This window comes from Podarcis raffonei, chromosome 7 (genome assembly GCF_027172205.1).
Source record: "Podarcis raffonei isolate rPodRaf1 chromosome 7, rPodRaf1.pri, whole genome shotgun sequence".
Taxonomy (NCBI): Eukaryota; Metazoa; Chordata; class Lepidosauria; order Squamata; family Lacertidae; genus Podarcis; species Podarcis raffonei.
Window position 1 is genome coordinate 87,872,319 of NC_070608.1, and position 14,094 is coordinate 87,886,412.

Here is a 14,094-nt window from a genome sequence, read left to right on the forward strand (position 1 = left end):
CTCTGAACAGTTCAGTTCAAAGGTTTAAACGCACCATAAAAGGCATCTAGCAAGAAATAGCTATCCTGTATCAGTACCCCTACAAATTCAAGTCATCCTTTGCTCAGAGCTTTGCTGTGCAGATGTCAAAAGTCAATGTTACATTAATGCACTAATATTTAACCCCCCCAAAAAAAAATTAGTTTGTGCATGAGGGAGAGGGAGAAAAAGAAAAGAAACTACTAAAAGATACAACATTTAATGGGGTGAATATGCAATTTCAAGATGGCCTTTATGTACCCTTTCATAAGTTTCAAAATTACATGGCAACGCTCTAGCTGTTCTAATAATCTCAAACAAGTTTATTTGACAAAACAGAGCATTACTACTACCGGCTTTTAACACTGTGTTTTGACTCAGATTTTATGATGCTCACAGCAACTCTTATACTACAACACCACTACAACAAATTTAGCTAAAAATGAACTAAAGTGTGGGTTTGGGGCGCTATAGTTATATATATATTCAATGTCAAGTTCTGAATGATATGCTTAAAAAAGTTAGAACTGTCTTGATGCAAGATTAATTGAGCTTTCCTATCTTTGGAGTTGTGCTGAGGCATAAAACCTTGCAAACCTATAGGCACAATTAAATTATATTGCTTTAATAGGACCAGTGTGATATAGATTAAGGTAACTGACACCGCCTGCAGTATGAAAGTCACATATTAAGCCAACTTTAAAGTTGCCAGCACACCAAGTAATTAACTGGACCACTGTTATGTTTTTATTTTCTCAGCACATCAGGACTGTTAATTCTATCAGTCATCTAAAGAAAGAAGCATTCAGTCACCATTTACCTTAATTTTGAATCTTTTTACATTAACTTATGCCACTTTTTTATTTGAAGAAAAAACCTAAATTCATCTGTATTACTCTAAGAATAATATTAAAGTGAACCAAGTTTGGTCACAGCTCAAAGCACAGACCTAGGACTGTGCTGATTTGACTTGAGGATGGGATTTGTGTATGTCAACTCTCCCCCTTTACCCTTATCACTTATTTTTGACAGTATTATTATTCTACTGGGATCCAATACAAATAAACATTTTGAATATTTCAAAACTACTCCAAAAATATTATACTGATACCATATACCAAAAATATAATCTAACAACAAGCTATAGATATATATAGAAAGAAGATTCCACCTAAACATTAGGAAGAACTTCCTGACAGTAAGAGCTGTTCGACAGTGGAATTTGCTGCCAAGGAGTGTGGTGGAGTCTCCTTCTTTGGAGGTCTTTAAGCAGAGGCTTGACAACCATATGTCAGGAGTGCTCTGATGGTGTTTCCTGCTTGGCAGGGGGTTGGACTCGATGGCCCTTGTGGTCTCTTCCAACTCTATGATTCTATGATTCTATAGGGTATAGGTACAGTGATTCTCACAAGGTTAGCCTAATAAGGAATTTAAGTTATCAGGAAGTTCAGGAGAAGAAAACCAGAGAGACAAGATACTGTGCTCATCATAGAAAACAGATGGAAGTTGTAGTACAGCAACATCTGGAGGGCACCATGTTGACCACACCTGGTATAAGCAGAGGCAGAAGAGCAATGCAGGAGGAAGCTTAATGTATAATTGTTTTCTAAAGGAGCACCAAAACTTGTATCAGAGAAAACATGTGCCTTGAAATATCTGAAGGCTAAGGTGAAATATGTTTTTGGCCACCTCAGAAGAAGGTAATATCACCATTATTCACAAGTTGGCAAAAAGTAGGTCTCTTGGGCCTTGGCATTTGTGTTATCAGATGCCACAGGGAACTTTTTTTTTTATCCCTAACGATATTTAACATCTACATAGAGCAGCTGGAAATGGTTGTTATGGGCTTTGGAGCAGTGTCAACTCTTCTCTGCAACATCTGAATTATAACTGGCTATGTGGGCTTTGGACCAGTGTCTGGGCACAGAAGTGGAATGGATAAGGGCCAATAAACTGAATTAAAGCCCTGGAAAAAAGGAGGCCCTGTGGATAATTGGTTCCCAGGTCTGGGAGATACATCAGTTACCTGTTCTGGACAGACTTACACTCCATCTGAAGCAGCAGGTACTTTTTACCAGCTTTGTTTCGTAAGACAATTATAGCAGTTTCTGGAATAAGATAGCTTGGCCACAGTAGTCCAGGCATTGGAAACCTCAGGACTGGATGACCTACATGCCTTCTATGTGGGGCTTTCCCTTGACCTTAGCCAGAAAGGTGTAGAATGCAGCAGCTAGGCTGTTAACTGTAGTATCCCATCAACCCCATATACCACTTCTGGTGAGAGTGCTACACTGGCTACTAATATCCTATAGGGCACCATTCATCATTTTGTTTTGGAGGAGAAGTCACTCCACTCCCACAATTACTGTTATATAAAACTTTTAGATGCAGGGTTGAATCTATTGTTTACTCTTAATTGCACACTGCTTTGATATCTACTGGCTGTGACACAATTTATTAATCTATGAAACCAATAACAACAAGTTACTGCAAGTACAGTAAGCCTATAATTTGTGTGCATTCCGTTTTACACGTCTTGCCAAAAAGAAAGTGAGGAGAAGCAGGGTTCCAGGAAAAATGACTTTTGCAATCCCATCCGCCATTGAAACCAATGTGTTTTGACTACACATGGTTTTGGCTTTAGGCATAATCCTCCGAACGTAACCCCTTTGTAACTCCTGCAAGGGCAGGAGTCATGTCTGAAACTGTCGTGATAACTGGCTTAACCCTTGCTTCTTCATGTGCTTAGTTGGTGCCTTCTGCCAACTAAGCTGTTATTGGACACCCCTTCTAATGCATGAGTAAAGAAGCCACTCATTTGGTCACACAGCTCAATTGTATACTGCAAGTATACACTGAAACTGACAGAAAGCATGAATCCTGTAGACTAGACCAAATGGATTTTTGAACATTTCGGTTTGAAATTCATTTAAGCAGTGTCCGTAGTGGGAAAGACCTAAACTAAACTAAATCCCAACACAGAACCCCAAGCCAGCTGCTCAATGTCTCTACATTGCCAAGACCTTTGCAGAAAGGAAAATATGTTTTTGGTATTCCCCTGTCCAAAATTTAATGAGCTTTTACCCATGAACTCAGACTGAGAGTATGATAAATTGCACTATAGCTGAATATATCTATATATTAAGGTAAGTATGTGGTTTTTTTAAAAAAAGTATATGCTAATGTACTTCAGCAGTCAGTACAACTCATAGCTATCAGGATAAACGAGGCTTAGCATCACCCATCACCTCACTCTCCAGGCAGTCTAATTCACAACAATAAAAACATGGAAATTCAGCTCAATTCCCAAGTCCCTTAAGTTGTTCATGGAACTTGAAGGCCCAGGAATCCAAAACTAGAACTTATTAATATGCTTTCAAGTATTTAAGTTCTAGAAGAAAATGGTGTCTATGATCCATAAGATAAAGGTTGTCAAAGTCATGTCTTAATTTGTAATCAGAAGGAAAATTGGCATGGCTTTTGTCAGAAAAAATTACGGTACACTAGCCGCCCCAAAATTTCATAGATTTTAATTTCTATCCCATCCTATCCCTAGGGCTTGGAGCAGGTATATCATGAAATCAAAAACATAAAAAATATGCCAGAACTTCATAAAATTAAAGTTGTAATCTTCAACTCAAAGCCCACCCCAATTAACCCTGTAGGACTTCTAAAAAAAGAGGGTTGTGTCTGGGTAAATCACAAAGAAGAATTTCTGTAAGCGTACAGTCAATGAGAATGAGCTTGCTGGCCTAATGTGGTGTCTAGACAAAATATTTTGGAGGGTTTTTTTTTACAGATTGAGGCAATTACAATGAAACATCTGAGAGGAAGCCATTTGAGGCTGAAGCAGTTTTAAGACCTTATAAAAAGTTGAAACCATCTCCAGTTGAAGGTAGAAGACACTGGGAAGCTTAACTGAGATAGTGCAGCCCTGATATAGTAGACACCCATTGACTAATTCCTCCCTCCGCAACGGTCATTTTTTACTTCAAGTCTTATGGCATATTGAAATTTCTGAGTAGCTACACAAAGGTTTAAATCAGAACTAAATGGAAGGGCCACAGCTTTTGTGCTAGTAAAGCTAACAAAAACACCTCACATCTCCACAAAGTTTTAGGTGAATGAATCCAGCAGTACCCAAACATGCACTTCTGAGCAACTTAAAAAGACAAAAACAGCCTCTTCCCTCCAATCCCCTGGCAAAATCCCTTTATTTTCTCTTGTGTAAGTAAATAGTCTAGATGGATTTCTGGAAAGGAGGCTTGGAAAAAGGGGTAAAAGCTGGGAAACTATATTACATAACACATTTTGGCTAATGGTTATGAAAATGATGGCTTCCAAGCTGAATTGAGTTCTTGACCTTCTATTTTTTTTAAAAAATGTGATTTTTGTAAATTCCATGCAACACTGTCCATAGTTTTAGCTCAACTGGAAAAAAAATGAAAGCAGTATATAACAAAAAAGTTGAAATTAACACAAACAGTAAAATTTGTAAATGATACTGGTACCAACTAAGAAAAGGAATTGCACTGTTAATCTTTTGACAGTCATTATGCTTACAGGCATTTCAAGTTGGACATCCATGAATGTGCTCTAGTAGTCAGTGGCCTCAATCATATTTAACAATAAAGCATGATCAGAAACAAACAATGGCTTAGCTCAAACGAGCAGCTTGCTTGTGCGTGCTGCTCTGTCATGCCTGCTTTGTTTGTTCCTTTCTAGAGCTGGAAAACAAACTATTGGAGCAGCTGCCTTAGTGTCATCTGCAAATCAGCGCTCATGGTTTGTTTCTCCCAATCGAATCATGAGTAGTAAGCCAGGGAAAAACCTTTGCATCCACTTGCAGTTTGTCCGGAGAGAAACAAACCACAAGCACAGATTCACACATAATGCTAAGCCAGTGTGCACCAGCTTGTTCAAGGTAAACCATAGTTTTGGACTATGGTTTGTCAATACATGAGAACCAGGCCAAAGTATCTGTTGAACTGACATGAATGTAGATCTGCTATATTTGCATCTCAAAGGTACACACTTTGTTTGGCATAAACAACAGATTAGTTCCAAACAAACAGCTGGACATCTGACATCTGAACAACCAGAATAACTGATTAAGAGCACTTCCAACCAGTATTTGCTGGCACTGGGAGCTCTACAATGGCAAAAAGAGAATTTCTCCAGATGACTCAATACTGCACACTGAGTGAAAATGAAGAATGTCACTTCTTGGTGGCAACATTTCCAATTTTGTGTTTTCAAGACATGCTGTGCTACATCAGTCAGTTGCCTTCACATTGTATATTCTTCACAAAAACTTCTTAGTGGGTATGATGGTTTTATCTGTGAGCTTGCCTTCTCCAAATTATTAATTAGGTGACGGTTCTCTCAACAGGCTTTCAAATGCTGAATTTGCTGTGAAGGTGAAGTGTCCCACCCAGTAAATACATAAAAGGTATCATGCCCTACCACCTTCCTATCAGGACTAGTCAGAACTGGATGAGGCCCTTGAAGGAAGCTGACAACTTTATTGCTGGCTCCAGTATATATATGGTTCAAAGGGAATCAGTATATACAGAAGAACCCTCCCAAGACTATCACGCTCAAAGACATCTTGCATGAGGCTGCAGATTCAGAGGACCCAATATGCCCCAAGACATCTTGCCTACCAGCTCCAGATTCTTCAATATCACCCTCAGGACTTGAGGTGACTCAGTATCTAAGAAGCCATTTAGAATGAAGGCGTAGTGCTTGCCTGTCTGATAATACAAGGCCTCAAAATCCCTCACCTGCTAGGCAGTTCCCTGACTTGGCTGGTAAAATAGAAATCTGAGCCACAAATCAATCATGGTAGAATGGGACAGAGAGGGTAGATGTTCTGTTGCTGAATCATTCAGTTGCTTGTTGAATACTTCATTGATGGGTATACAATGCATTTTCTGTGATGTCACCCACATCATCTAGTACTTCTACAACATTTTGTAAAAATGACACAACCTCTGAAAATCTCAGTCTTTTGCATATATAATTCTACAGAACTTTCTGTATAACATGTAGAAGCAACCTTATGTCTGCTTCATGTATTGACATAAGAATTACATCATTTTGTCTTATTTGATGACTTTCTACTGCATATGAACGTCTTCCAGCAACAATTTCCTTACTGCACGGAGTACTAAAAACAGCTCCCTGGGCAAAAACATGGCAAGATCAGCCTTATTCAAAGCTACAAAATTCAGCCTTTTGGAATGCCTGTTCAGAGCAGAGTTAGTGGGTTCTTTGTGGGCTAAGCTCAGCATACCGTTTGCTCATGTGGTTTGGTGCACAGTGAAACCCAGTCCAATGTCTTCTGTTCTTAATTTCTTCACCTTGAAAATTCCGTAGACAAGATCCTGTGCAGCACACTTAGTACTGAACATTTGGCTTAAGTGTCATCCTTCAAGAACAACCTAATCACCTTGTAGAAGTCTCAAGGACATGCAGCAGCTGTTCTCTGTGCACTTTATTGCATCCTCTGTCCTTACAAATAATCCTGTATAAGCTGGCATTGTCATAATACTATAGTGCTTTAGAGCTATATAAATTAAAGGCAAATACATGTTATCCTACTCCAGTGCATACTGGGAAATAGTTATAGTTTTGTCAGTCTCCTGGTTTTCAAGTACTAGATGTATCACAGATGTATGCTTAAATTTGCTGAAATTCATCGTCTTGGGGGCATTTTGCAAGAAGTAGAAAGAAATGGAAAACGTTCTGAAGCTAAGATAGGGGCTTTCCCTTTGTGCTGCCCTTCTACTGCAGTTATTCAGAATGACAGTGGAAAACTCCTTAGCCAGCATTATATAGCACTCCCAATCATCATTCAGCTGGAATACAGTGGTGCCCCGCAAGATGAATGCCTTGCAGGACGAAAAACCCGCTAGACGAAAGGGTTTTCCGTTTTTGAGTTGCTTCGCAAGACGATTTTCCCTATGGGCTTGCTTCGCAAGACGGAAACGTCTTGCGATTTTTTTCACTCCCCCCCCCTTTTTCTAAGCTGCTAAGCTGCTAATAGCCTTTTAGCCGCGAAGCCTTTAATAGCCGCTAAGCCGCTAAAACGCTAATAGGGTTGCTTCGCAAGACGAAAAAACCGCTAGACGAAGAGACTCACGGAACGGATTATTTTCGTCTTGCGAGGCACCACTGTACTTGACTTTCTTCATCTAGACACAATTCATTAAGTCATCATGTCATAAGGTCTGCTTTCTGAGTCTTGTTATGCCTTAGTTGTGTTCTTAAGACACTAAATAATATTTAGCTCAGCTGCCATAAAGTCAACCACTACAGGCTGACTACCACTGTAGTCAAGATGTGCAGCTTGTAGCATTTATCCACTCGTGTCTATAGCCATAACCTATGTTCTTCTTAGGATGTGCACATCAGTGAAAGCAGCATAAAGTAATCTGCCTTTATCTTTTAGAAACACATAAGATTTTGTCTTGAATGGTAGTGCTATTACCACCATCCTTAATGGAATTGTTTCTCAGTCTTCTGCGAATGTTGGGTTTTAGTCTTGTTCATATATTGCACTTGTTTTGTGGCATTCTATTTTCTTAATGTAAAATACAGCCCAATGTTCTATAACTATTATAAATACTGCTTATTTATAATAAACAATAAAGCTCACTGCCTGGAGTCACACTGAACTTTGAACTGTGTAATTGTTTTCCAGTCAAAAATTGTTTTCCAGTCATATTGTGGTAGTCAAGCAATTACTTTAACAAATTTGAAGCAATATTCAAAAAGCATTTGCACATAGGGAGAAGTACAAAATTCAAAATGGTGCTTTTCTTAGCATTTCCCCTCTTAAGTTAGAAGGTCAAACACTCACAATTGAGCTTGGGGAACTAACGTTTTTTGCTTCAGTATACCCAGGTCACGCTAAAAACATTGTTTCCTGTCTTTTATCTCAAAATACTCATTTACAGTAACATTTTCCAGAAATGCACCTGCCTTCCAGATCCAAAAGAATGGTTTGGTTTTAAGTTGCTCCCATTGTTTTCCACAGAATAAACAAGATGAACTCCAACATAGCTGTTTCTCACCCCAGCACTGGAATCAGAAGGGTCAGGGCAAAGATTTAGCCTCCAACCACCTCCCACAGTGTTCAAATGCAAATATTTGATTTCTGCCATTTAAGTGAATTGTTGCAATTTATTCCTATGGGGAAAAATAAACTGCTGCACTTGGGAGGCAACAGACAATGTGTGTGTATGTGTGAAAAAGATTTACACTGTTGTACTTGTAGTCAAGAGATATTTGCCCAATATGCCTAACACTAGGTTGCTCAGCCTCCCCCACCAAGCACACATTATCTGCATGCATCTCTAACAACCTAATGTGGAACCAAAAGGCTTCCCCACCCCACCCCAAATTTGTTGCCCCATTTGCAGGCAGACAAGCTGGGGGGTCTTCAAAAGTTTTTGGGGGTTTGGGATTAACTGGTAGACATACTTGTTTCTTTTTAAATAGTGTTTTAAACTACATCCATGAGTGGTGGTGCAATGCCTCAAATACTGTTAGGAAGCTGCAATTTTGTAGACAGAATAGGGCACTGGGAGGCTGCTGAGATGAGTTCTGCTGATCCTCATCAGGTTCCACCACCACTCAGTTCAAAGCCTGACTTCCTTTGATACCTTTTGGCAAACAAGCCACTTGTTTGCTCAGCTATGGTGAGGTAAGAATTGACATCAGGAGTATGAGCAGGGAAACAGTTCAAAAGTGTGGGGTGCACCCCCCCCTTTTAAGGCCACAAAGAGATGTTTAGGCAGGCAAGTAGCTTCTGTGGATGTTATTTGGAGCTTCCAAAAATGTCTATAGCATCTCATGTGTTCCAGATCACTTCTTTCTAATGCTAATGTATAACAGAATATAACATTTTGGGACAATTTGTTCAATTTGTTTGTATTATACCATAAAATTCTAAATGCATAGCACAAGACAGTTATAATCATTGCTAAAATTCCACTGCTTCATCATAACTGAAATATGCTGATATCTAACATGCTATATACAGTTGAGGTCAGAACCTGAATCAAACTGCTTGAGTAAAACTGGCTTATTGAATGCAGTCTCTTAAAAATGCTCTGAACTTCAAATGACCCTTTAGGTTGAATCACGAATGCCAGTGCCCATGTTGCCAAAATAGCACCATCAACGAACAAGAGGAAGCTATCAACAGAGGCCTGGAAGACTCCCAAAGTTCACTGAAGTACAAAAATGTAAGGAGGGAATGACCCCTCCCAAAAAAACACAAGTCCAATTAGGGCTATGCTTAGTTGCCATGGAAAGCCAGCTGACTGCTTGGAGGAGGATGCCGAGTAAATGAAATAAAATATCCTGAACAAAAGCACTACATACTACTTTTTTTTTTGTAGATCTCACTTGTGCTCTTCACATGGTTTTAGAAATTGTGCTTAAGGTGGCCACTCATTTTTACAAAACAACCAGTGTGATGCTCCAATCCAGAACACAGGCACTTATGGTTTCCTGTCAAAACCTCCTAGCAGTTTATGGCCCCCAACACATGCTGTTTGCAGTAGCCAGCATCTTTAGAAGCAAGTAGCAATTGGGAGGTAGAAGTTTTCAACAGGAGACTGGAACAGAGCTCCCATCCCAATCATGAATATGTTCCAAATTGGGGCCCCACGGCTGTTTTTATTTCAAGCTAAGTGGCCAGCTTGAACACATGTAACATGCAGTTGGCCCTCAGAGAAGCATCGCTAGTACAGAAGTGGATTCTGCTCTACTTCATGAATCATGAGAAGATTTTACAAAATTTGTGTTTAACAAAGAGTTGAAGAGGCTTAAAGGCCTGGCAGTTACAAGTGTTTATGCATATACATGGACAAGAAATCCATTTCCATTTTATCAGAATACATCACTTTGTTGGCTGCCCTATGGTGTGCACTACCTCACAGAGACTAGGCCCAGTGGCCACAAAGGACAAATATGTATTTTCTATACTGCCTTTCATCCGAAGATCACAGGGAGGTTTACAATACAAAAATGTAAAAACATACAGCATAAACAAACTAAAGCAATAAACCCCCTCACTGAGAAAAAATATTTATTAAAAGAAAGCTTTTCTAGTAGTGGCTTCTAAAGAATGAAGCTTCCTCTCCACATGCAACGCTGCCTCTCTTTCAGGAGACAGTGGGAATGAGTTGGGTACACTATTTTGGGAGGGGGTCATGGACAAGCTGCTAGGTTATTATTTTTGTGATGCATTAGATCTATTTATTTTTTCAGGATTACCGTTTTTATGGATTTTTACCCACCACCTTGGGAGCCTTTTTAAGTTCAGAGTAGGAAGCCTTGTCTGGTGTTCTGTTCTCAAACTGAAATGACACACAGGCACTTATCAAGAGAAATGACATGCGAGTGCTAAGGGGGCAACTTGCTTCAGTGAGAACAGTTCATTTCCTTGTCATGGCAACAAGATTTATAGGTAGCTGAACCTTTCTTCAGCTGCATAAATTTGATAAATTATGCAAAATATTTTAGCCAACTAAGGGCTTCAATTAGGAATTTTCTGTCACTGAAAAGCAGTTCTCATGGATGAAAATATAAATTTTGAAAAACGTGGCTAATGTGAATTAAAATCCTGGAAGGCAGAAATACGGTTCAAAAATATTTTTAGTGTTTGGAGTCAAGAATTCAGTACCCTGGCAAAGCTCCTTGTCTTTCTTCAGGACAAGAAAAATCAGAATAAATCACACAATCCACTAGGTGAAATAAAGTAAATTACTGGAGTGCTCTATATGATACAAATCTTTTCCATGAAAATAATTTGGATGCCTGTGTGCAGAATTCATATGATAGCAGCCTATCTTAAGTTTGCCTATTATATGTGAAGCACTTTGAGCATTTAGAAAAAGCATTATATATAACCTGTTATAAGAATGTTTTGTTTAACCTATTTTGTGGATCTCAGTGTTCCCTTAAAAATGCTTACCCAAAAATCCCAACTTGTCCAATACCTTCTCATCTTTCTGGCCTTCAATACAACTTAGCTCCCCTACTCTTAAACCTTCAGAGAGGAGCCATCGCATTATGTGCTGCACAGCACCTAGCATATTCTTTACACTAAATAAATATGCAGATGCATCAGTTTTAATTGACAATTCTGCAGTGATTTTGCACTGCAAAATTCTGTCACTTCTGAGTACAACCATGCTCATTTCACTTTCTACCAAGTATTATGCTTTCTTTAATGGACTCTACAAACATTTGATTAATCACATTCATAGGTCTCCAGAAAGGCTATACATACAAACTTGTAAGTTATTTGAAATCTAAGTTGACTCACTCACTTAATGCAACTGTTATCATTTAACAGCTGGGCAAACTGTCCAGAATGAGAAAGAACAAACTGTACAGCATATGAACCACCAAGCTGAATACGGTCCACTAGCCATGTATTTCACAAACATGGTGAAAACAAATGGAGACTGTGGGGTGTGTGTGTGTGAGTGTGAGTGAGTGAGAGAGCGAGCACGAGAGAGAGAGCACGAGAAAGCACATATGAGAGCATGCGTACATCAAGCATTTGCTTGACACAAAACATGTTTGGCTAGGTGAATCACAGATTTTGCTAACCCAAGACAAGACATTTTCTGCAACAGGTACACAAGGAGTTTCTTTGTACTTCAAAATTCTGCAAAATACAGAATTTCCTATTTGACCTCATTTACAGCAATAATAAAATCAACTAAGGAAATGTGTAAATGAATAGTACAGTTGGTCACTGTTTATTTAATCTGTCACACAATTTTTTACTACTGGTGAAGATGCAATTTTACTGCCAAGTTCAGAAATCTACTAAATCTATTAGAGGCAACTTCTTACAAGTATAACTAAACATGGTTGAGTATTCTACTAAAGTATGTTACCAAATATATTATTCAACTAGTAACTAATGAGTGGTATTCAGGAAAGTTTTTCTTATAACAGACCTATCAAAATTAATGGACTTAACTTAGTCATGGTCATTAATTCAACTTAGTTGAATATCATCTAAAACTTGCTTTTGTTAACAGTAACCTCCATGCAACATGGCAGAGAGCTTTGAAACTGAAGGGAGCGTTAAAAGGAGTTTGAGATATGGTACCATGTGATGACATTAAGGTTGCCACTGGCTGTTCAAATCAAAAGTTATCACTGGAATAGCACAACTCCAGGCATGGAGCCAAAGCAGTTCTTTAGATAACTGCTGGTATGTTTTCAAAATCTTATACTAAAATGACTAAAGAGAAACAGACCTGCACCATTCACTATCAAGTCCCAAATACTTCCCATGCCCCAGACACACAATGAATTCAGAATCCTAGCACAAGTTATAAGATTTAAAAATGTTTGCATACTAACCTTTTGGGAGACTCAAAAGTGCAGGGGGATTCTCTTGAGGAGCTCTGTCAGGTTCCTGGGGAGGTACAACCATGGCAAGTGTATGCATTGGTACACGTGGAACCTGCAAAAACAACTCAGATTAAAAACTTATGTCAGTGGATTTTAAAGTAACCTGAACATTAATCCAAAGCAAGTAGGATACTCTCCTCACACCCTGTACGTGCACAGCGTTAAGTGTACTGTTCAAATAAGATTTGTGAGCTTTTAGTATGGAACTGGATTTTCCTCCCCTCAAATTTAAGAGTTAAGCTTTTTAAGAAATCCAACAGCATGAGAAATAGAAGAGGTAGCACACCTGAATTTTGAATCATTGTTCTTGGGATTTTCTCTCTACTTGACTTTTACTCAAATTGTACTATTCATATTCTATATCAAATTCATATTCTATATCTATATAAAAACTTGCACCATTTATGTCAAGCTGGTAAAAGTAAACATTCATTTTCCACTGCTATAGTTAAAAGCTTTACAGCTTACCTGAGACTGATCCTGAGATGGCGGTGTGAGCTGAGACATATCTGCAGTTGGAACCGATAGAACATTGTTTGGGTAATCCAATAAATAGGAAACAACATTTGTGTGACCACCCTTCGCAGCTTCAATGAGCATGGTCGAGCCATCCTGGAATACACATTTTAAGAAGACAGATTATAGTGGTTTGTGATCTGAGTACTGTACTAACTAGGTATACACAACAAAACCAACCTTATAGTTAACATACTTTGGGAGCATTAGCCAATACAACTGACAAAAGGTATATACTGTAAAATAATAAAATGAGTTACTTGGAATACCTTAAGACGATGAGTAGGGTCTGCACCATGAGCTAGGAGCAGCTCAACAACAGCAAGATGGCCCCCAGCACATGCCAGTGACACCACTGTGTGGTCATTATTAGCTGTAGCCCGGTTAACATTGGCACCTATCGCAAAGAGACGTAATTAAAGGGAAATTTCAAGGAACAAAGTTAATGCAAAGAGACCATTTGTTGGGAATGAGATTCCAAATCATTTAATTTTAAAATGAACAATAATTTGCAGGCGAAGAGGAAATTGCTTACATTTAGGTTTAAAAAACATTTCACATAGTAAAAGCCAGTTTGTTATTAGCTGTATGTTAATTTTGGAATATAAATTAAATAGTTGAGTTCTAAAGGACAGTACAGCTCTGTCATAAACAGAGGAAACTCACTGAAACCAGTGCTGGCCAATTTAAATCTATTGGTTTCAATAGGCCTACTCCAAGTATGACATAGTCAGGTACCAAAATATTTAAAGGTTCACATTCATATTTCATGTTCACTTAAAAGAAAATGCTGGTAAACTCATTTTTCATTAAGCATTGTATACCAAATGACAGTTAACCTGAACCTGCTGAAATTAGTCTTCAGCTACAAGAACGAGACAACCCCTGTAACACTGCCTCTGCCACAAACGCATAACCTCAAGCAAGATACACTAAATCTCATTCTCCAAGCATGGGGGTGGTAATACTTTATGGAGATATGAAAGGAGGATTATTTTAAAAAGAAGAAGTATATGAAGCACTGAGTTTTCAAAAACACGGTCCAAGTACTGTTCTTATAAAATTGCAAAGGAAACTCATCCCAAACATACATTTAGTACAAAA

At 38.6% G+C, this 14,094-nt stretch overlaps 1 protein-coding gene across 10 annotated transcripts in view; it reads right to left on the reverse strand.

Annotated features, from left to right (window-relative positions):
- The window catches only part of ANKHD1 (ankyrin repeat and KH domain containing 1), an 88,756-nt gene that overhangs the window by 43,432 nt on the left and 31,230 nt on the right, over positions 1-14,094 (reverse strand). For all 10 annotated transcript variants that reach the window (XM_053397462.1, XM_053397467.1, XM_053397465.1 and 7 more), the window contains exons 12-14: positions 13,260-13,387; positions 12,943-13,086; positions 12,424-12,526 (exon numbers count right to left, since the gene is read on the reverse strand). In XM_053397462.1, the coding sequence (XP_053253437.1) occupies positions 12,424-12,526; positions 12,943-13,086; positions 13,260-13,387 (375 nt within the window). The remainder of the gene's footprint in view (positions 1-12,423; positions 12,527-12,942; positions 13,087-13,259; positions 13,388-14,094) is intronic.